We start from the raw sequence: 22,906 nt of genomic DNA on the forward strand, positions 1-22,906 counted from the left end.
CCTACTTTTGCATTAACCATGGTTTTAAAAATGTGACTGCATTTCTACCTCCAGTTCCTCTTTTATTCTGGTGAGTTGAGGAGAATTTCTGTAAATACAGATGGTTTTCTCTTTCCCTGTCAACTCCTCCACTTAGGACACATCCTTTCTTACCTTTAAAATACATAGTCTCCAAAGTGAGGTGGTTTGCACCTATAGAGTGTACAAAATGAACCATTGATGGTGAGGGAAGAAAATGTTAGGAATTCTATACCTGTCTATTTTATCTAATACTTTCCTTAACTTTTATTTTTCTGTGTTTTATAATGTATGTAATATAAATATAGATTTGTTGGGTTTATATGTTTATAACTACTACTTCTTTATTTTCTGGTCATAGAATTTTGGTGACTATCTCTTTAAGTCATACTATAGTTTGAACAGAAGCTAGCTTCTCTACACAATGGACACCAACCTGAAAAAGCCAACTGTTACATAAATTTGAATTTATGTTGAGAAGCAAAGTCTTGAATAAATACTGAACAAAATTTTCATCTGAGTGTTGGATTCTTGTCATAAACTCTGCTATTTTCTAGTCCTATGGTCCTTGATGAGTCTGGTACCTCTGAATTTCAGTTTCTCCAGCTATAGATGAAAGATAATAATACTTCCTCTGCCTACTTTTAAGCACAGATGAAACACTGCATGTAAAACACTTTATAAACTGTAAAGCACTAGGTAAAAGATATAACTAATCAAATATCAAAGGTTAGTCTTTCTTTTCCCTTTAGAACTGGACATTCCATGATTATTAACTTATTTTCAACAAGAGCAAAATATATATTTCTCAGAATGAGTACATATTTGAGAAAAATGACATCTTTTAAGCAAAGTGTGTGGAAATGATAAAATTCCTCTTAAGAGTTAAGGAGAAAGGGAAATTATTGGTTCCTTGGAGGATTATTCAGAGTGGAGGTCACATTTGAACTTGGCTGAGAAAGGTTGGATTTGCCTTCAGTTAGGGGGAAATCGATCTGAAGAAAGACAATGCAGGTGGAGACAGTCATATGAGGAGAGACTTGGGAATAAAAAAAAAAAACTGCAGAGATCGTACTAGTAGTACAGTCTGACTTAAATGAAAGATACATGAAGGAGAGTAAGGGAAGACATGGCTCATGACACAGGTGGAATTGAATTAACTGGAGAACTTTCAATATTTGTTGAAGGAAATTGCATTTGAATGCTTGATTAGACAGTTTGAACTTCATAGGAAATGGGATCTGTGAAGGTCTTGACACAGAGTAATGGCAAAATCAGCTGTGATTTATGATTTGTCCGCACAGGAGTCTGTGTCAATAAGCTATGTCTTGGAAAGGATGTAGAGGATGTCCTGAAATAGGGAGAAGTCTTAGGAGACCACTATAAAAGTCTTGGGCAGAGTAATGGGGGATTGGCTTGACTGATGACCCTCAAACTGGAAAAGGAATGAACAAATTTATCCTGAGTTAAAATACAGCACAAAGGTTTTAAACGTTTATATTATTTATGACACAATATCAATGGGCATCTGCTACCCAATAATATTAAAATAGCATTGGCTGTGTGTTCAATATGCTACTTCCTGAACAAACAACACTAACATTATGCCTGAGTAGGTCAAGTGTGTCTTAGCAAACTGTATTAGCTTTACAAATTAGGGGTAGCTTCATGTGTTCATTGTATATCATGATTTGTTTTAAAAACAAAAAAAGTACCTATCTGAGACCAAATTACGTGTTGTGATTAAAACACTTATGCCTAAAAGTGGATTCTAATAATATCCAATAAAATTCTAAAAGTGTTTGGGAATATTAGATTACACCTAAGTAGTCATAGGGGATTACTTTGAGAGGTCAGTCATTTATTCATTTATCTCAAAATATTTATTGATTGCTTACTATGTGTCAGGCAGTGTTCTAGGCATGAAAGATGCAGTCATATATATGACTGGAAATAGTTTTATCTCCGCAGAGCTTATATTCCACAAGATGTAGAAAGAAAATGGACAAGTAATAAATAAGCTAATTTCAGACAGTAAAAAGCGCACTGAAGACAGTAAAATGAGATTGATGAGAGTAGGGCCAGTGGTGGGACTAGGTGCTGACTTCCTCCATAGTGTTCTAAGGGAAGGTCGTTCTATGGAGGTGATTGATCTGAGGTGGGTGTAATGGAAAGAGCCAGCCTTAGAAAGATTTGGAGAAGAGAGTTTTGGGCAACTGAACAGCAACTGCAGAGACCCTAAGGAACAATTTTGAAATTTCTGGGAGCCTAAGAAAGAATAATGGCTCTAATATAATGGAAAAAGGGGAGTTTAGTGTAAGTTGAGATGGAAAGGGTTGACAAAGTCAGATTGTCTAGTGTCATGGTAAGGAGTTTGATTTTAAATCTCAGGAGAGATTTAAGTGGAAAAAAAAAACTATCAATCCCCCGTGTTATTTTCAATTTGTGGAATAACTATTTATGGTACCCCTAAAATTAAAAAAAATTACCTGATCTTATCACCTCCATAGAAACCTTGACCCTCTTCTTCAAAGACTTCAGGTTAAAAACGAAGTTCCCCACATTCCTTTCTGCTAAGGGGTTTACATTCCCTATACAATATCTTGTCTACATAACAATCATTTCCTTCCAATGCTGACAAAACAATTTTTTTTTCTACATTGTTATCAGTCTTAAAAAGCAATTTCATTTAGGGCTTAAGAATCAATTACTTTTGCAGGAGCTTCAAGATGGCTGAAGAGTAAGATGCACAGATCACCTTCCTCCCTACAAATACATCAGAAATACATCTACATGTGGAACAACTCCTACAGAACACCTACTGAACGCTGGCAGAAGACCTCAGACCTCCCAAAAGGCAAGAAACTCCCCACGTACCTGGGTAGGGCAAAAGAAAAAACAGAGACAAAAGAATAGGGACAGGACATGCACCTAGGGGAGGGAGCTGTGAAGGAGGAAAGGTTTCCACACACTAGGAAGTCCCTTCACTGGTGGAGACTGCGGGTGGCAGGGGGGAAGCTTCGGAGCCATGGAGGAGAGTGCAGCAACAGCGGTGCAGAGGGCAAAGCTGAGAGATTCCCGCACAGAGGATCAGCGCCGACCAGCACTCACCAGCCCGAGAGGCCTGTCTGCTCACCCGCCGGGGCAGGCGGGGGCTGGGAGCTGAGGCCCCGGCTTCGGAGGTCGGATCCCAGGGAGAGGACTGGGGTTGGCTGCGTGAACACAGCCTGAAGGGGGCTAGTGCACCACAGCTGGCTGAGAGGGACTCCGGGAAAAAGTCTGGACCTGCCTAAGAGACAAGAGACTTTTTCTTGCCTCTTTGTTTCCTGGTGCGCGAGGAGAGGGGATTCAGAGCGCTGCTTGAAGGAGCTCCAGAGAAGGGCACGAGCCGCGGCTATCAGCGCGGACCCCAGAGACAGGCATGAGATGCTAAGGCTGCTGCTGCCGCCACCAAGAAGCCTGTGTGCAAGCACATGTCACTATCCACACCTCCCCTCCCAGGAGCCTGTGCAGCCCGCCACTGCCAGGGTCCCATGATCCAGGGACAACTTCCCCAGGAGAACGCACGGTGCACCTCAGGCTGGTGCAACGTCATGTTGGCCTCTGCCGCCGCAGGCTCACCCCACACTCCATACCCCTCCCTACCCCCGGCCTGAGTGAGCCAGAGTCCCTGAATCAGCTGCTCCTTTAACCCCGTCCTGTCTAAGCAAAGAAGAGACACCCTCAGGCAACCTACACACAGAGGTGGGGACAAATCCAAAGCTGAACCACAGGAGCTGTGCGAACAGAGAAGGGAAATCTCTCCCAGCAGCCTCAGGAGCAGCGAATTAAATCTCCACAATCAACTTGATGTACCCTGCATCTGTGGAATACCTGAATAGACACCGAATCATCCCAAACTGAGGAGGTGGACTTTGGGAACAACGATATATATTTTTTTTTCCCTTGTTTGCTTTTTCTGAGTGTGTATGTGTATGCTTCTGTGTGTGATTTTGTCTGTATAGCTTTGCTTTTACCATTTGTCCTAGGGTTCTGTCTGTCTGGGTTTTTTTTTTTGTTTGTTTTTGTATAGTTTTGAGCACTTGTTATCATTGGTGGATTTGTTTTTTGGTTTGGTTGCTCTCTTCTTTCTTTTTTTCTTATTACTTAAAGATTTTTTTTAATAATTATTTTTTATTTTAATAACTATTTTATTTTATTTTACTTTGTTTTGTTATTGTACTTTATTTTATGTTATTTTATTTTATCTTCTTCTTTAATTCTTTCTTTTTTCCCCTCCCTTTTATTCTGAGCCGTGTGGATGACAGGCTCCTGGTGCTCCAGCCAGGCGTCAGGGCTGTGCCTCTGAGGTGGGAGAACCAAGTTCAGGACACTGGTCCACAACAGACCTCCCAGCTCCACATAATATCAAATGGCGAAAATCTCCCAGAGATCTCCATCTCAATGCCAAGACCCAGCTCCACTCAACGACCAGCAAGCTACACTCTTGGACACCCTATGCAAAACAACTAGCAAGACAGGAACACAACCCCATCCATTAGCAGAGAGGCTGCCTAAAATCATAATAAGGCCACAGATACCCCAAAACACACCACCAGACATGGACCTGCCCACCAGCAAGACAAGATCCAGCCTCATCCACCAGAACACAGGCACTAGTCCCCTCCACCAGGAAGCCTACACAACCCACTTAACCAACCTTAGCCACTGGGGACAGACACCAAAAACAACGGGAACTACGAACCTGCAGCCTGCGAAAAGGAGACCCCAAACACAGTAAGTTAAGCAAAATGAGAAGACAGAGAAACACACAGCAGATGAAGGAGCAAGGCAAAAACCCATCAGACCTAACGAATGAGGAAATAGGCAGTCTACCTGAAAAAGAATTAAGAATAATGATATTAAAGATGATCCAAAATCTTGGAAATAGAATGGAGAAAATAGAAGAAATGTTTAACAAGGAGCTAGAAGAACTAAAGAGCAAACAAACAGTGATGAACAACACAATAAATGAAATTAAAAATTCTCTAGAAGGGATCAATAGCAGAATAACTGAGTCAGAAGAACGAATAAGTGACCTGGAAGATAAAATAGTGGAAATAACTACTGCAAAGCAGAATAAAGAAAAAAGAATGAAAAGAATTGAGGACAGTCTCAGAGACCTCTGGGACAACACTAAACACACCAACATTCGAATTATAGGGGTCCCAGAAGAAGAAGAGAAAAAGAAAGGGACTGAGAAAATATTTGAAGAGATTATAGTTGAAAACTTCCCTAATATGGGAAAGGAAATGGTTAATCAAGTCCAGGAAGCGAAAAGAGTCCCATACAGGATAAATCCAAGGAGAAACATGCCAAGACACATATTAATCTAACTATCAAAAATTAAATACAAAGAAAAAATATTAAAAGCAGCAAGGGAAAAACAACAAATAACACACAAGGGAAACCCCATAAGGTTAACAGCTGATCTTTCAGCAGAAGCTCTGCAAGCCAGAAGGGAGTGGCAGGACATATTTAAAATGATGAAGAAGGAAAACCTACAACCAAGATTACTCTACCCAGCAAGGATCTCATTCAGATTCGACAGGGAAATTAAAACCTTTACAGACAAGCAAAAGCTAAGAGAATTCAGCACCACCAAACCAGCTTTACAACAAATGCTAAAGGAACTTCTCTAGGCAGGAAACACAAGAGAAGGAAAAGACCTACAATAGCAAACCCAAAACAATTAAGAAAATGGTAATAGGAACATACATATCGATAATTACCTTAAATGTAAATGGATTAAATGCTCCAACCAAAAGACATAGACTGGCTGAATGGATACAAAAACAAGACCTGTATAGATGCTGTCTACAAGCGACCCACTTCAGACCTAGGGACACATACAGACTGAAAGTGAGGGGATGGAAAAAGATATTCCATGCAAATGGAAATCAAAAGAAAGCTGGAGTAGCAATTCTCATATCAGACAAAATAGACTTTAAAACAAAGACTATTACAAGAGACAAAGAAGGACACTACATAATGATCAAGGGATCAATCCAAGAAGAAGATATAACAATTGTAAATATTTATGCACCCAACATAGGAGCTCCTCAATACATAAGACAAATACAAACAGCCATAAAATGGGAAATCAACAGTAACACAATCATAGTAGGGGACTTTAACACCCCACTTTCATCAATGGACAGATCATCCAACATGAAAATAAATAAGGAAACACAAGCTTTAAATGATACATTAAACAAGATGGACTTAATTGATATTTATAGGACATTCCATCCAAAAACAACAGAATACACTTTCTTCTAAAGTGCTCATGGAACATTCTCCAGGATAGACCATATCTTGGGTCACAAATCAAGTCTTGGTAAATTTAAGAAAATTGAACTCGTATCAAGTATGTTTTCCAACCACAAGGCTATGAGACTAGATATCAATTACAGGAAAAGATCTGTAAAAAATACAAACATATGGAGGCTAAACAATACACTACTTAATAACCAAGAGATCACTGAAGAAATCAAAGGGGAAATAAAAAAATACCTAGAAACAAAGGACAATAAAAACACGACGACCCAAAACCTATGGGATGCACCAAAAGCAGTTCTAAGAGGGAAGGTTATAGCAATGCAATCCTACCTTAACAAACAAGAAACATCTCAAGTAAACAACCTAACCTTGCACCTAAAGCAATTAGAGAAAGAAGAACAAAAAAACCCCAAAGTTAGCATATGGAAAGAAATCATAACGATCAGGTCAGAAATAAATGAAAAAGAAATGAAGGAAACAATAGCAAAGATGAATAAAACTAAAAGCTGGTTCTTTGAGAAGATAAACAAAATTGATAAACCATTAGCCAGACTCATCAAGAAAAAAGGGAAGAAGACTCAAATCAGTAGAATTAGAAATGAAAAAGGAGAAGTAACAAATAACACTGCAGAAATACAAAGGATCATGAGAGATTACTACAAGCAACTATATGCCAATTAAGTGGACAACCTGGAAGAAATGGACAAATTCTTAGAAATGCACAACCTTCCGAGACTGAACCAGGGAAGAAATAGAAAATATGAACAGACCAATCACAAGCACTGAAATTGAAACTGTGACTAAAAATCTTCCAACAGACAAAAGAACAGGACAAGATGGCTTCACAGGCGAATTCTGTCAAACATTTAGAGAAGAGCTAACACCTATCCTTCTCAAACTCTTCCAAAATATAGAAGAGGGAGGAACACTCCCAAACTCATTCTACGAGGCCACCATCACCCTGATACCAAAACCAGACGAAGATGTCACAAAGAAAGGAAACTGCAGGCCAATATTACTGATGAACATAGATGCAAAAATCCTCAACAAAACACTAGCAAACAGAATCCAACAGCACATTAAAAGGATCATACAGCATGATCAAGTGGGGTTCATCCCAGGAATGCAAGGATTCTTCAATATACGCAAAGCAATCAATGTGATACACCATATTAACAAACTGAAGGATAAAAACCATATGATCATCTCAATAGATGCAGAGAAAGTTTTTGACAAAATTCAACACCCATTTATGATAAAAACCCTCCAGAAAGCAGGCATAGAGGGAAATTTCCTCAACCTCATAAAGGCCATATATGACAAACCCACAGCCAACATCGTCCTCAATGGTGAAAAACTGAAACCATTTCCACTAAGATCAGGAACAAGACAAGGTTGTCCACTTTCACCACTATTATTCAACAGAGTCTTTGAAGGTTTAGCCACAGCAGTCAGAGAAGAAAAAGAAATAAAAGGAATCCAAATCAGAAAAAAAGAATTAAAGCTGTCACTGTTTGCAGATGACATGATACTCTACATAGAGAATCCTAAAGATGCTACCAGAAAACTACTAGAGCTAATCAATGAATCTGGTAAAGTAGCAGGATACAAAATTAATGCACAGAAATCTCTTGCATTCCTGTACACTAATGATGAAAAATCTGAAAGTGAAATTAAGAAAACACTCCCATTTACCATTGCAACAAAAAGAATAAAATATCTAGGAATAAACCTACCTAAGGAGACAAAAGACCTGTATGCAGAAAATGATAAGACACTGATGAAAGAAATTAAAGATGATACAAATAAATGGAGAGATATACCATGTTCTTGGATTGGAAGAATCAACATTGTGAAAATGACTCTACCACCCCAGGCAATCTACAGATTCAATGCAATCCCTATCAAGCTACCACTAGCATTTTTCACAGAACTAGAACAAAAAAATTCATAATTTGTATGGAAACACAAAAGACCCCGAATAGCCAAAGCATTCTTGAGAAAGCAAAACGGAACTGGAGGAATCAGGTTCCCTGACTTCAGACTATACTCCAAAGCTACAGTAATCAAGACAGTGTAGTACTGGCAGAAAAACAGATCAATGGCACAGGATAGAAAGCCCAGAGATAAAGCCACGCACATATGGCCACCTTATCTTTCATAAAGGAGGCAAGAATATACAGTGGAGAAAAGACAGCCTCTTCAATAAGTGGTGCTGGGAAAACTGGACAGCTACATGTAAAAGAATGAAATTAGAATGCTCCCTAACACCATGCACAAAGATAAACTCAAAATGGATTAAAGACCTAAATGTAAGGCCAGACACTATCAAACTCTTAGAGGAAAACATAGGGAGAACACTCTATGACATAAATCACAGGAAGATTCTTTTTGACCCACCTTCTAGAGAAATGGAAATAAAAACAAAAATAAACAAATGGGACCTAATGAAACTTAAAAGCTTTTGCACAGCAATGGAAACCATAAACAAGACGAAAAGACAACCCTCAAACTGGGAGAAAATATTTGCAAATGAAGCAACCGACAAAAGATTAATCTCCAAAATATACAAGCAGCTCATGCAGCTCAATATCAAAAAGCAAACAACCCAATCCAAAAATGGGCAGAAGTCCTAAATAGACATTTCTCCAAAGAAGATATACAGATTGCCAACAAACATATGAAAGAATGCTCAACATCATTAATCATTAGAGAAATGCAAATCAAAACTACAATGAGATATCCTCTCACACCGGTTGCAAAGGCCATCATCAAAAAATCTAGAAACAATAAATGCTGGAGAGGGTGTGGAGAAAAGGGAACCCTCTTGCACTGTTGGTGGGAATGTAAACTGATACAGCCACTATGGAGAACAGTATGGAGGTTCCTTAAAAACTAAAAATAGCACTTCCATACGACCCAGCAATCCCACTACTGGGCATATACCCTGAGAAAACCGTAATTCAAAAAGAGTCATGTACCAAAATGTTCATTGCAGCTCTATTTACAATAGCCAGCACATGGAAGCAACCTAAGTGCCCATCAACAGGTGAATGGATAAAGAAGATGTGGCACATATATACAATGGAATATTACTCAGCCATAAAAAGAAACAAAATTGAGTTATTTGTAGTGAGGTGGATGGACCTAGAGTCTGTCATACAGAGTGAAGTAAGTCAGAAAGAGAAAAACAAATACAGTATGCTAACACATATATATGGAACCAAAAAAAGAAAAAAAGGTCATGAAGAACTTAGGGGCAAGACAGGAATAAAGTCACAGACCTACTAGAGAATGGACTTGAGGATACGGGGAGGGGCAAGGGTAAGCTGGGACAAAGTGAGAGAGTGGCATGGACATATATACACTACCAAACGTAAAATAGATGGCTAATGGGAAGCAGCCGCATAGCACAGGGAGATCAGGTCGGTGCTTTGTGACCACCTAGAGGGGTGGGATAAGGAGGGTGGGAGGGAGGGAGATGCAAGAGGGAAGAGATATGGGGACATATGTATATGTATAACTGTTTCACTTTGTTATAAAGCAGAAACTAACGCACCATTGTAAAGCAATTATACTGCAATAAAGATGTTTAAAAAATATTTTTTTAAAAAGAATCAATTACTTTTGAAAAAGATTTGATAATCATACAGCTACCTTTATTAGTAGGCATTGCATAAAAATGGGTTTTCATCATTTCTTAATTGGACCATCTCCAGTAGAAATTGCAAAGACGTCACTTGACTTAAGAATATAGCCTGGTGTTCCATTCCTAAAGGCACTATTATGCTAACAATAAATCTGAACAAGACTGTAGGCAGAGTGTGGGTTGTGATGTACTCAATATTCATCACACTCTGACCCAAAGGAATATCCATTATGTGCTTCTGGGATCCTTGAGCAAAGCAGGTTTATTACACCTGCCAATTTTCATGCATTTGCTGTGTGATACATCGTCTTCTTTGAAGAAATCTTGGTCACAGTGCATATTTCCATTCTTGTGGCTTTCTTTGTCAGGTAGTTCAATTACTCTGGTTCTCAGTTCAATAGAAACTATGTTTGAAATAGAGTAAAATTCAAGCCATCATACATACTTTCAATGTCCCCTTATCACAGACCCCTGATTGTTAGTATTTAGAAGAAGGAACATTTTCTCCAGATTCACGTTAAGGCTACTCCATTTGTAAAATGGCATGCTGTGCAAAAACACTGACAAAACAGTTTTTTTTTCTTCATTGGTATAATCCCTAGAAAAAAATTGATTCAAATTTTAAGAATCAATTACTCTGGGAGAAGTTTTGAAAATAATATAAGTACATTTATCGGTAGATATTACATAAAAATAGTGGCAGGAACAACATCTTATAATTTTAGTCTCAGTTTATTCCTCAAGAGTAATTAATACAGTGAGAGAAAGTGGCTCATTAGGCCCTGATGACATAATACAATAGTTACATGCCTACAGGAGGCCTTTAATCCTGCTTTGCCAATAAATGTGACTAGCTTCCTGTTCATGTCCTTGAATTATTCAGTTTCTCTCTGGAAAAACTGAGTCTCATACTGCATAAGCAGTACTTCTTCAGGACTAACCAAAGAGATGTTCAGTCATAGTTTTACAAGATATGGACAAAAGTGTTTGGCCATAGGAAAGCAAACACAAATGGCACACAAATGAGCCACATACATTTATGAACCAAATGTGTTGTTTAAAAAACTACCATGTAAGCTATAATATTTTCTTAAAGTAACAAAGTTAAAAGAATTTATTAGGCAGAAATTCTTAAGATGATATTAGTAAATCCCTTATAACTAGTGACGTTTGCTATTTCCTATTAGGTTTGAGTCTAAAATACCAGCCATTTGACCTTCATTGAGACTACTCTTAAGGACAGCAGAGTTTTTATGAGGTTCTGGGTTTAAACTTGTGCTATCTCTAAGCCTGGATGACTCATAACATATATAGCACAAGAGTTAGCTGATTATCACTTTTATACTACTAATCAAGTATTTAGTATTTTTAAAAATATCAAATTTTTAAAGATTTGGACAAATTGTGAAATCTGTCTATAATTTATCAAATTTTATATGAAAATCATAGTGAGATGAAAGACTTAAATGAATAATAACATATAGTACATTCTGAGCCTTTTTTTCACCATTGGAAAATTTAACACTTAACCACATCGGTAAACCTTGGGTTTCTTACACATGTGACATTCTAACATCAACAAAATCTGATCCTACATGATTTTTCAGCTTCTGCTATACCCTACAGATTTGTTCCAGCCACTTCATTTACTATTTATTTAAACATAAAATATTTCTTCATGAAAACTTCCCGTACTTCATGAAAACTTTCTTGGCTACAAGAAAAGAAAACAGTTGTAGGTTTTCCTCCATTGATCAATGTGGTCTCCAGTTATCCCATTAATGTTATGTTTTTTCCAACCCTGAGACATAGATGGTTCAGTAATTTGGGGGCTAAAAATCAACCTTCTGAGTCTATATTAAACCTCTTGATGCTTTTTATCCTTCCAGGAAATATTGTGCCTTTTCTCCATTCCTTTATTTTCTCTATTCCTCATTCCCAGCAGGGAGTAGGCATTTATCTCAAGTGGAATTCTATTTCTAATCTAACTTCTTCACTAATGTTCACTAACATACATTAAAAACAATTTTTAACCTGTATTAGACAAGATTCTTCCCATCACAAGGGACAGAATTTCAATGGAAATTAGCCTAAAATAGGAAAAGGGCACCTTATTGGTTTATATTACTTAAAGTTCAAAAGGTAAAGTTAAGAAATTGTGCCTTTCTTCCCTTGGATTGTTCTGCCTCTGTGTGAATTTCATTTCCAGACCAACTCTTCCTTCATAGCAGTCCTTGGTACATCTTTATACTAACTAGAACAGCACAGATGCAATGTCTTTCTGTCATTTTAATTTAGCAAAAGCCCAGGGATTTGTTCAGATATAATATATCCTGAACCAAATAGTATGGTGAGGGAGGATGGAATATGCCAATTGGCTGATCATGAGGTTATGCCAATCTCACTCAAACTACAAAGACTGATAGGAAAGATTGGTTTCCCAATAAAAATCAAATGTTCTCTATCAGAGGAAGCAGAAATGGATTGAGGGTTGACAAAAACACCAGATGTCCTCTTAGAACATTTCCATGTTATATGCTCCCTACTATGTTTTTCAAATAGCAAGTTGTACTTTCTCTATTGCAATTGTTGACTTACTTGCTTGTTTCCATTTTTAGACTGTAGGCTGAAGAGGACAGGGACCATGGCCCTCTTATTGGTGAAGGTCAACATCTAGCTCAGTGCCCGGCACATCTAAGGTACTAAAACTATCTGTTGAATTGAATGGAACTGCTTTATTTAATTAATTCGATAAATATCTACAAACCATATGCTGGGCAACGGAGAAACAGCAGAGAATAAAACAGATGGAAATCTCTGCTCTCCTGAAATTTACTTTCAAATAGGGCATAGTTCGAAACTTTCGAATGTTACTAGAGTTTCATCTCTAAAATTCTATGATAATAACATAACATAGGGGCAATCATATAGGGGTACACCAGAACAATTATTCCTCAGAGGAAATTATATGACTAAACTTCTTCTACTTGATGATAATCCAAATAGGACCAATGCATTGGATCTAATTCATTCATTCATTCATTCAACAAGTATTTACTGAATCCCTACCAAGTGCCAGGAAGATACAGTCCCAGCTGTCCTGGAACTTAAAGGTTAGTGAGGAAAAAACACGTTGCATTAGTTTCCTATGGCTTCTCTAAAAATTACAACTTGGTGGCTTAGAACAACACGCATTTATTTTCTCACAGTTCTGGATGTCCGAAGTCCAAAATGGGTTTCACAGGGTGGAAACCAATGTATCCACAGGGCCATACTCCCTCCAAAAAAGAAAACATCTGTTTCCTTGCCTTTTCTAGCTTCTAGAGCTTCATTTCTCTCATTTCTTGGCTTATGGTCCCTTCCTATACACTTAAGGTCAGCAACATAGAATCTTCAAATCTCTCTCTCCTCTTTCATCACATTGCCTTCTGCTCTGTGACAAATCCCCCTTTGCCACCTTCTTACAAGGGCATTTTTGATTTCCCACTCAGTTATTCCAGGATAATCTATCCATCTCAATATCTTTAACTTAGTCACATCTGCAAAATCCATTTTGCTACTTAACGTAAAAGTCACAAGTTCCAGACATTAGGTCCTAGATACCCTTGTGGGCAATTATTTAGCCTACCACACACATTAATGAAATAATTAAAAAGTATATAATTAGCAATCATGTTTCTTAATTAAATGGTTTTCTCATAATATTTAAAAAATATTAAAATAGAACAATAGAACTTTTAAATACCCATAACTTCAAAAATGTTCCAGAACCATAAAGTGTGTCTGGGTAGATTATGGTTCATGGTAAAAGCTTAAAGGCCAATGTTCATAGTAAAGGAGTTAGATGAAGTAAAGTTAATTGAAAAAAAAAAAAAAGAACAGGAGACGAGATTGGGGGCAAATTTTTTTATTTTAATTTCGAGTGTGGAGAGATTTAAAATGTAAACATTTTGAAAAGACTGTAACCATAAAAATAGGAAGGAAAAAGCACATAATTGTGAAAGATTTGCTGGCCTTTCAGAATGAATCAAAGGCAAGTTTTGGAAAAACAAAGAAGATATTACATATACTCATAGAAAGAGTAGTATATCATTAGAGAATCTAATTTTCTAAACTAGCATAGTATCTGCAAGTAGGGAGACACACCATGAAATCTCTAAAAATAACTAGCAGATTTAAAGCAATACTCTCTTGTGTATATCATTATCAGCATCCTTACCTCTGGGGCAATGTTTAGCTCAGATTATCTTATTTAAATAGCTATGGCTTAAAAAAAAAGATCCAATCTGTTCTTTCACAAGAAAATTGTACACCAAGGATATATGATTATTTTTCCCTTTAGGATAAAGCAAAAAGACATGTTGAATCACATACAATTTTGATAAATAAAAGTTAACAGAAGAACTGGAGGATTTTTCAGATCTGATATGTGCTCTGAGAATAATAATTTATTTTTTTTACCATGAAAGTTCTTCTAGAGATACTGTGTTGATTCAATATAGATATTTAAAGGGCAAAATGTTAATGTTAAATTTTGACAGGAAGCTGAAACTTGAGGGTAGAAATATAATTTTTATTCACATATGTATAATTTGGGGGCACCTTGATGCAGCTTTTTTTTTTCATCTATTACAAAAAAATATATTGTTATTTAACTCTGATTCTTTGTTACAGAGAGTTAGAAGTGACATGAATCAAAATAATGTTATAACTTTGAATAAACATGATACGGCTGTAGCACTTCTAGCCACTGGATTCTCTAGTAGTAAAAATACTTTTATTTAAATGGTTTTCTGATTCTAATAGTTGTTTTCTGCATATTTTAGCCTTCTCATAGCTTTTAAGATTAGAAATCTTTCCACTTCTTAGAATTGTCATTAAATATTCGTCTCTTACAATTACTGTGTTTCTGGCTTGTAAGTTACTATGTTTGTTCCTGTGTTTCTCCCAATATATTAGGGCTTTGTCATGAACATTGGAAACTTCAATAGTACCCACTACCACAGGTGATGGGAAGCAGTAGGTTGTAATAGAAGAGCTGCTCTGACAATCAGATGACCCGGACGATATCCATTCTCTTTGGCAACTCACATAGGTAAGCTTGAAAATTCAGAACAGAATTCTGTGTTCTTAATAGACTATGGTTGATTATGTACAAAAACAGCTACTAGTATCCCCTTTACTATTTCCATGCCCCTTTACAGTGTAACTTTGTGGCTTTTCTATCAAGAGATGCAGTATATTTTCATATCTCTTGAATCTGGACTGATTGTGTGACTTGGAATTGTTAAAAGAATGCAGCAGAAATGACATCGTGTCAGTTACAAGCCTTGATATTAAAAAGACTTGCATACTTCTGATTTCTCTTGGAACTCTGAGCAGGCATTATGTGAAGGAGCCCAGACTCACAGAGGATGAAAGAACCCTTGGCCCAGGGCAGAGACAGCCCAGTGGTCTCAGCTGAGAATATCCTAGACTAGCCAGATCCCAGATGACTCAGTAGCTAACCACAGGTGTAAAGTACTCAGGCAAAATCAAAAGAATAGCGCAGTTGATCCCATTTAAAATTGCCAACCTACAGACTTAACTAAATACATGGTAATTTGTTATTTTAATCCATTCAGATGTGGGATGGTTTATTACATGGCAAAAGCTAACTGATACACAGACTTAATATATTTTAATTGCGTGAAAGAATATATCATTGAAATGGAAAGAAAAAAAATTTCTAAAGTTATTCTACTTCTGATGTGAAATTCTATATTACTTTTTCTTCTATACCAATATAGCTTTTTATCCATACCAAATTCTAAATTTGAGGGAAAATATACATTTCTATTTTAATTTTTAAAGACTACTCTAAAGGAAATAAAAAAGAAATATTCTTCTTTGTTTATTGATGAGAAAATTACTTAATTACATTTTTACTATAAAAATTTCATATGTGACAATTTATAATTGAAATAATCTTAGTTCTGTTTAAAAATGGCACTTGATTTATTTTTTAAGGATTAAACTCTCTATATTAGCCATAGAGATGACCTTCAAAATTTTATCATTTTAGTCATTTAAATAACATAAGTATTTTGTATTTGAAAATTGCTTCCCTGTGGAAAAAAATAAAATGCCAATAGATTATCAATCAAAACTCATAATAATAGAACACTTTACCTGCATAAGTATTTATGCGTGTCAGCAGAATTACCAATTTCCAAAGCAACCTCATTTCCACTTGCTGAGGTCAAAATTTCTCCCATACAATCAGCCGGAAAGAAAATGTCTGTCTTCCAGTCTGAAAGAAAAAAAAATTGTCATGAAATGACAAATATACAAACATGCATATTGTAAAGTATGTATGAATTGTTGCATATTCATTCAAGTTGATATTAAAATATTAACCTAAATAAAGCAACCTAAAGGTCTACTTTTTATATATATGTGTAGTTTATAAATTTCCATAATTTCAGCTCATATTTCCATAATTTCAATTCATACCTTAGAAATACATGTCATTTGCTATAAAATTTGCTGTAGTAGTTTATGGGCTGGAGTACAATTCAATTGAATGTATTCTATGTGGATTAAAACTTTCATGAGTATAATTTTAAATTCGGTTCTTTTTGAAATGTTAGAGAGGTTTAAAAACATTTTAAATCAACTCCCACAATTCTGTTGGTGACTTTTATTTTTGATTTTACACCATTAGGAATAAGGTAAAATATTACTCTATCTTATATATATTAACAGTGATTTTATACATTTCATGGATTTTTAAGTGTTTTTTTAATCAGCATTATTCTCAATATATTGAGAATATATTCATTGGGAAACATTTTCCTATTGCTACTAGAACTAAAATTAATATTGTGCTACAAAATTTCTGCTGGAAATCAATTTCTGCAAGTATTATCTTTCAAGTGTGAGACATACTTTTCCTTTGTGATCACGTCACAATTTTCTCTAATTTATTTTTATATTTAAGCTTTCCAGTGATAAATGAAATCAAGATAAAGTGTTTGTTCAGCCTTTACTCCAAAAGTGAAATCTAGTAAGCAGCTCATAAAGCTCATAATCTCAAACAAGTATAGAATAAACTCACATAGGTCACATTTGATAAAATTATTATATATCAAATGATAGGACCCTTTGGAAACTTTTAACTTAGTGCAAATATATTTTCTTGCAACTTCAAATATCCTTGGAAGCATGTGGATTTTAAGTGTAAGTCTAGTAAAAAAAATTTTTTTTTTGATCATTTCCTGATATATTTTTAAATTGTAAAAATCTTTAATTTCTTTCTGTAACTAGTTACTTCAACTTAAACCCCAAACACTGACTATATTCAACTTTAAGTCTTTATAAAATCCAAGTTAAAAGCTTTCAAATTTAATTTAGGAATAAAAATCAAAAAGAAAATAAACAATATTCAGGTCAATATGCTATGCTGAGTTGACAATGTCCTTCCAGAAATTCTCTCATATCTTACATCATCTTTCCATTCTCTTTGACACCACAGGTTCTAAGCTCTTAACCCCTTACATTTAAGTAAAATTATACACTATATCCATTCATTAATTTATATTTTTTCAAGAAATATTTATTTATTTATATTTATTCTCTGCCAGACATTAGGTACTTTGGTGTTAGTAGTGAATCTAAAACCCTTCATTTCTACCCTTGAGGTCTTGCCATCTTTTAAGAGACACAGACTTTTAAGAAAAACAGCAAAATCAAACACACACACACACACACACACACACACACACTGATAAATAGTTAGGTGTGGTAAATATGGTAATACTTTGAAGAAAACAAATGCAATCTATGAGATCTATGAGGTGGGGTTCGAGTAGTATTTTTGAACGGAGGCTTGAAAAATGAGTATGCTTTAGCCAGGCGAAGAGTACATGTACATGAGGTAGGGAGCATAGGAGAGCAGGGATTAAGATAGGTAAGATGTGGAAGGAGACTACTAGCTGTCTAAGCAAAAGGGAGAGAGTGTGACAAGGTCCTGAAGCAGGCCTGAGTTTGCATTTTCAAAGACCTGACAAAGATCCAGTTTGCTATTCAGAAGGACAGTAACATGAGACAAGGTTGGAGAAGGACAAAGAGGTGAAACTATGGGCCATGTTGACAAGTATGGATGTTGTACTTCCACATTATAATGAGGATTTTTAAGCAGGACAGAATCAATTTAATATACATCGTACAAACATCACTGGCTGATGTGGAGAATGGAAGGGGAGGAGTAAAAAGTAAAAACTTACAATTACCAACTTATCTGATGGGCATTCATTATTTTTTCCAACCAAACAATTCTTCCCCCTTCTTCTGATAAAAGCTCTGTGGTTTTTTGTTTTTGTTTTTGTTGTTTTAGGAACCACCTCCCTACACACCCTCAGTCCATATAATGAGAGTGAGATTCCCTTCACCTCCTAGCTCCAGGGATGAGGATGTGACCAGGGCTATGTCAGTCAGGAATCCATTCCCCTGGCTACAATGTTTTGTAAAAGGATGGGCATGTAGCCTAAGCCAAACCAGTGACAAGAAAGCCAAGACCTTTGTCAATAATATTAAGACAGTTAAGTTGTTAAGATATAATCTGTTGATCCAATGTAATACAAAATTTTGCAAGTCCTGTCTTGACCCAATTTTGAAGGCATGGCCAAAAACGCTCAATTCCCCTTAGCAGACAGTTTGCTGAGTCCCCACCCCAACTTCTTCCCTTATCAGGCCCTGACACTTCTGGGTTATAATGCACACAAACCAATTTCCAGAGGCCTCCAGTTACCTAACAACCAGGAATGGCCCTTCTTCCTAGGGCTGACAGAATTATTCAAAATACTCAATCTTAATCAAAATACTCAATCTCAATCAAAATACTCAATGCCCTCGAAACTTAGCTAACACTACCTCACTTGCCATACATTAGCTGCTCTTATCCTGTCCATACATACTTGTCATACATAAGTCCCAGCTTGCTGTTATCCTGTCCCTGGGTATACTTCCGTGAATACCCCTTCTCTCATTTGGATCTGTAGGAAACAAGAGTTTTGCTTCATATATCCCAGTTTCACATATCTGAGTGTTATTATGTTGTGTTCCTCCATCTAAAGAACCTGTAGTCATAGCTGATATCATGAAATTATGAAATGTCATGCTTAAAATCTGGAATTCCCAGATGTGAATGAATAAGACAAAATTTTTGCCCGATCCAGTTTGGGTTGTAATTTTTTTTGTCTCTTGCAAACAAAATCATCTGACTAGTATATTCATTTTTCAGCCTGAATTTATATAAAGTTTTTCTTAAAGACTTCAGTGCAAACTGACATGATATATACCCCTTGAGCCTTGTATTTATCAAAGACTCCATTATATTGCCAGCATTTTCATGCATTATCTTGAAGATAAAGCTGTATGTAATGCTTGCTCCTAATACATGGTATGGTATGTAATGTAGAGCGCATAGGTATTCAGTAAGTAGGTGTCTGGTTTGTATTTGACAACCAAACAATCTAGTATTATGAAGGAAAAGACTAAACTGGGAATCTAGAGACTTTGCTTCTACTACTGTCTTTCTCTTAACCAGCTTATTGATTTTGGCTGTTTCATTTATAATCACAATGATTGTCAGCTTCCTCCTATGAAAAAGGAAGGGTTTGACCTAGAGATCACCCTTAAATTTCTTCCAACTCTATTAGTCTAAGATTGTTTGATTCAACCAGGTATCTAACTTCATAGCACATATTTCCCTTTATCATCTGATTGCTTATCAACATCCTGTAATGAGGGCAAAGTCCAAGAGATATTTTATTTTGCAATGCTCTATAAAGATAGCCTAAATAGCTAATATTTATGCATCAGTTGCCATTTGTAAAAGTTCCATTTGTAAAAGTTTAAATTGCCTGAGGAAGGAGAATACACTGGCTCAATGAGAACAATCCAGATAAGAAGAGTCTGGTTATTTACTCACAGCAAAAAGGGATAGAAATATTCAGTAGCTAAAATTTATGCTGGGCACTGACATGCAAAATAGCCACAGGAATTATTTCTAGGTTCCTAGAATCCTAAAGATTGCTTGAGGCAAAATAAAGGAGGCCAGTATATAAACTTAACTTAAAAGAACTTCCCGAAGCTCTAAAAAAGTTTCAAAAATGCATCACCAACACTTTGTTTTAGATGAGGTTTATAAACCATGCAATCTTTAAATATCATTTTGGCCTCGAGAAGTGGGTGCCTTGGTTCATAACCCAGCTGCTGAGGTTATTGTTCTATTATTACTGGACAAACTTGTCCCCTCCAGACCATATGTGTTTCTTTTTCCTCTCATGGAATTTCTCAGTGCAAAAGTAACAATTTCAAGCACTTCAACACAAGAATATGTGTAGGTACACAATCTCTTTCTTGTAATCCCCCCCCCCGCCCCAGATTTTTTAAAAATCTCTGAAAGTTGAAATACCCTTGTAAGTTGAGTGGCAAAATTAATTTGGTGGTAAAATCTGTACCAAATTAACGTGAGGTTGTTTAGTCTGTTTCATCCAACTTAACATGAATATTTAGGTTTTGCTGTTAAACAGAAAGTGTTGGTTGATGATAGAGCTGTTCAGCCCACTGAAGGTATTGTCTAAATACGTGTAAATTTGAACCACATTGCCTTTCTAAAGACCAAAGTAGGGATCAGCAAACTGAAGTCTTCTGACCAAAGTCAGTCTTCTGCCTGTTTTTGTAAATAAAGTTTCACTGGAACCCAGCATACCTATTTATTTATGTACTGTCTATGGTTGCTTTTGTGCTACAAATGCAGAGTTGAGTAGTTGTGCCAGAGACCATATGGCCCTCAAAACTGAAAATATTTACTATCTGGCCCTTTATAACCTTAGGGCTTCTGGAAGTTCTGTTGCTGATCTCTGGTCTAATATACTCTAAAGTCTAAAAACATTTGGCTCTGAAGATTTCAGGTAAAGGAATGTGGAACTCTATTTCTCTAACCCCATGTATACATACTCAGCAAGAATTGCACATGTTTAGCAGAAAAAATAAATGGGTCTTGATTTTAAAGTAGCTTCGGACTGTATCATACCTTAATAGGCTATCTTCTTACCACGTGTCCCCAATCAGCATCTGACCCCAGATGGCACAGGAGAGAAGAGTTCAGAGATGATTGCTGTGACTGTGAGTTTGTACCTAAGACTGATTGTTCTCAACCCACACAACACAAACATTTCCTTCGTTTGGTTCAGAATAACCCATTTTTTTTTCAAATAGAAAGCCATCACTCAATTTCTTGGCCATAAAACCATTCATCAGTCTATGAATGTGCTACAAATGCTCGTAAACCAGGAATGATTAGGAAGTTAAGTATTGGCTTGACTTTAGGTAATAGAATAATTCTGGGAGGTTGTTGCCATGTTAAATTGTGGTGTGCCCAGCAGACATGAGAGACAATGGGTGTTACCAAAAGAGAGATGGAATGCATCTCTGCTGTTTAGCTTTTACAAAAGCATCTTCCAACTTCTCTTTGCACTGAGAACTAGCAACATTTTCTTAAACAAAACGGTGGGTGGATGTGCATGTACAGCTTTGTAACAAGCCTTTGAAAGGGGCTCATGAAGGATTCTACTTGGTACTCAATAACTACACTTACAAGCTACAGAGAATGCCTAAGATAACCTAACACATCACATTGAATGACAGAAGAAAAACCTGGGGAGTTATTCTTGTCTAACTGTCTCAACTTGATGCTCTTTAATATCTGTAGATACATCTATGTGACACCAATTTGGGTGACAGACAATTTTGTTAATCGATACGTACAGTGTATAAAAATCCTCAGGTCTATTACATATTGTACCTGTTTCTTGCCCTTTTTGCATTATCTGAAATGATTTTCTCACTTTGGTAGTAGGAAAAATAAGCAACTACTCATTGGCTTTGGTGGTCACTATAAATACAGGGTAATAGAATGACCAATGGAGGAATATTACTTAAAATATTGCCAACTTCTCTCTATGTGTATTAACTGTGCTGCTTTAACATGAAAGGAAATCATTGTTGCAAGTACATTATTCCTAATGGGCTTATTCTTCCTCTACTTATAGCAACATTGCTTTGACATTGAAGAATTTCATAGCAGAGATTAAGATCCATTTTCAGATGGCATGTTCATCATAAGAACAAATGTGCTCAGCACTAATTGCCCTTTTGTTTTTAATTGACCACTTAATTAACTGCACTAGGTAAATTAAAAATCTCAAATCCATTTTCTTCAGGTAGCCGCACTGTTTTATTTCAGTATGATAAAAATCTGTGGCCAGATAGAAGGGAAGATGCTTAATAATTTTACAACAGATTTCCAACCTCAGCATTCATGGAGTTATTTACTATCAAACTAAATCAATAATAAATTAAAAAATGAAATATTTATGATCTGAAAAATCTGATTTAGACTAGGAAACCCCAACTGCCTTTAAGTCAGGCAAAGTAGCAAGATAAATCATGCCATCACAGTCTTTGTTTTCAGAATATAATGCAATCACTTATGGTAATTGTTATGCCAGCTCTCAAAATAGGCAGTCATAATAGATGATAGATTAGCAGAAAGATATAACACAGTGTGTTTAATGCAATCATAGAAGAAACATTCCTTCTTTTCTTCGAGGAGACATGATTACATGTTAAGTTGTTAACAGCATGAAATAAATGCAAATATGTTTGTTATGAAAGTAGTTAGAATCATTTCTACATTTTTTCTTATTAGAGAAACCAAGCTGTACAACTTAACCTAGTCATCAATACAGTCTATCTCATATGGCTTTTGCTTGAGGCAGTGGAGTCTTGCTGAAAGAGACCAAGGTGAAGAAATTAGTTTTCTAAGTGATAAGAAATCATCCTTTCAATGAATTTCAGAATTGAAAGAAA

The 22,906-nt window shown here is 36.2% G+C and overlaps 1 protein-coding gene across 1 annotated transcript in view; it reads right to left on the reverse strand.

Moving 5' to 3' along the window:
- The window catches only part of CNTN6 (contactin 6), a 290,431-nt gene that overhangs the window by 216,699 nt on the left and 50,826 nt on the right, over positions 1–22,906 (reverse strand). Inside the window, exon 2 of the mRNA XM_057555124.1 lies at positions 16,160–16,280. Within this exon, the coding sequence (XP_057411107.1) occupies positions 16,160–16,214 (55 nt within the window). The 5' untranslated portion in view covers positions 16,215–16,280. The remainder of the gene's footprint in view (positions 1–16,159; positions 16,281–22,906) is intronic.

The sequence above is a fragment of the Balaenoptera acutorostrata genome, chromosome 10 (assembly GCF_949987535.1).
Source record: "Balaenoptera acutorostrata chromosome 10, mBalAcu1.1, whole genome shotgun sequence".
NCBI lineage: Eukaryota > Metazoa > Chordata > Mammalia > Artiodactyla > Balaenopteridae > Balaenoptera > Balaenoptera acutorostrata.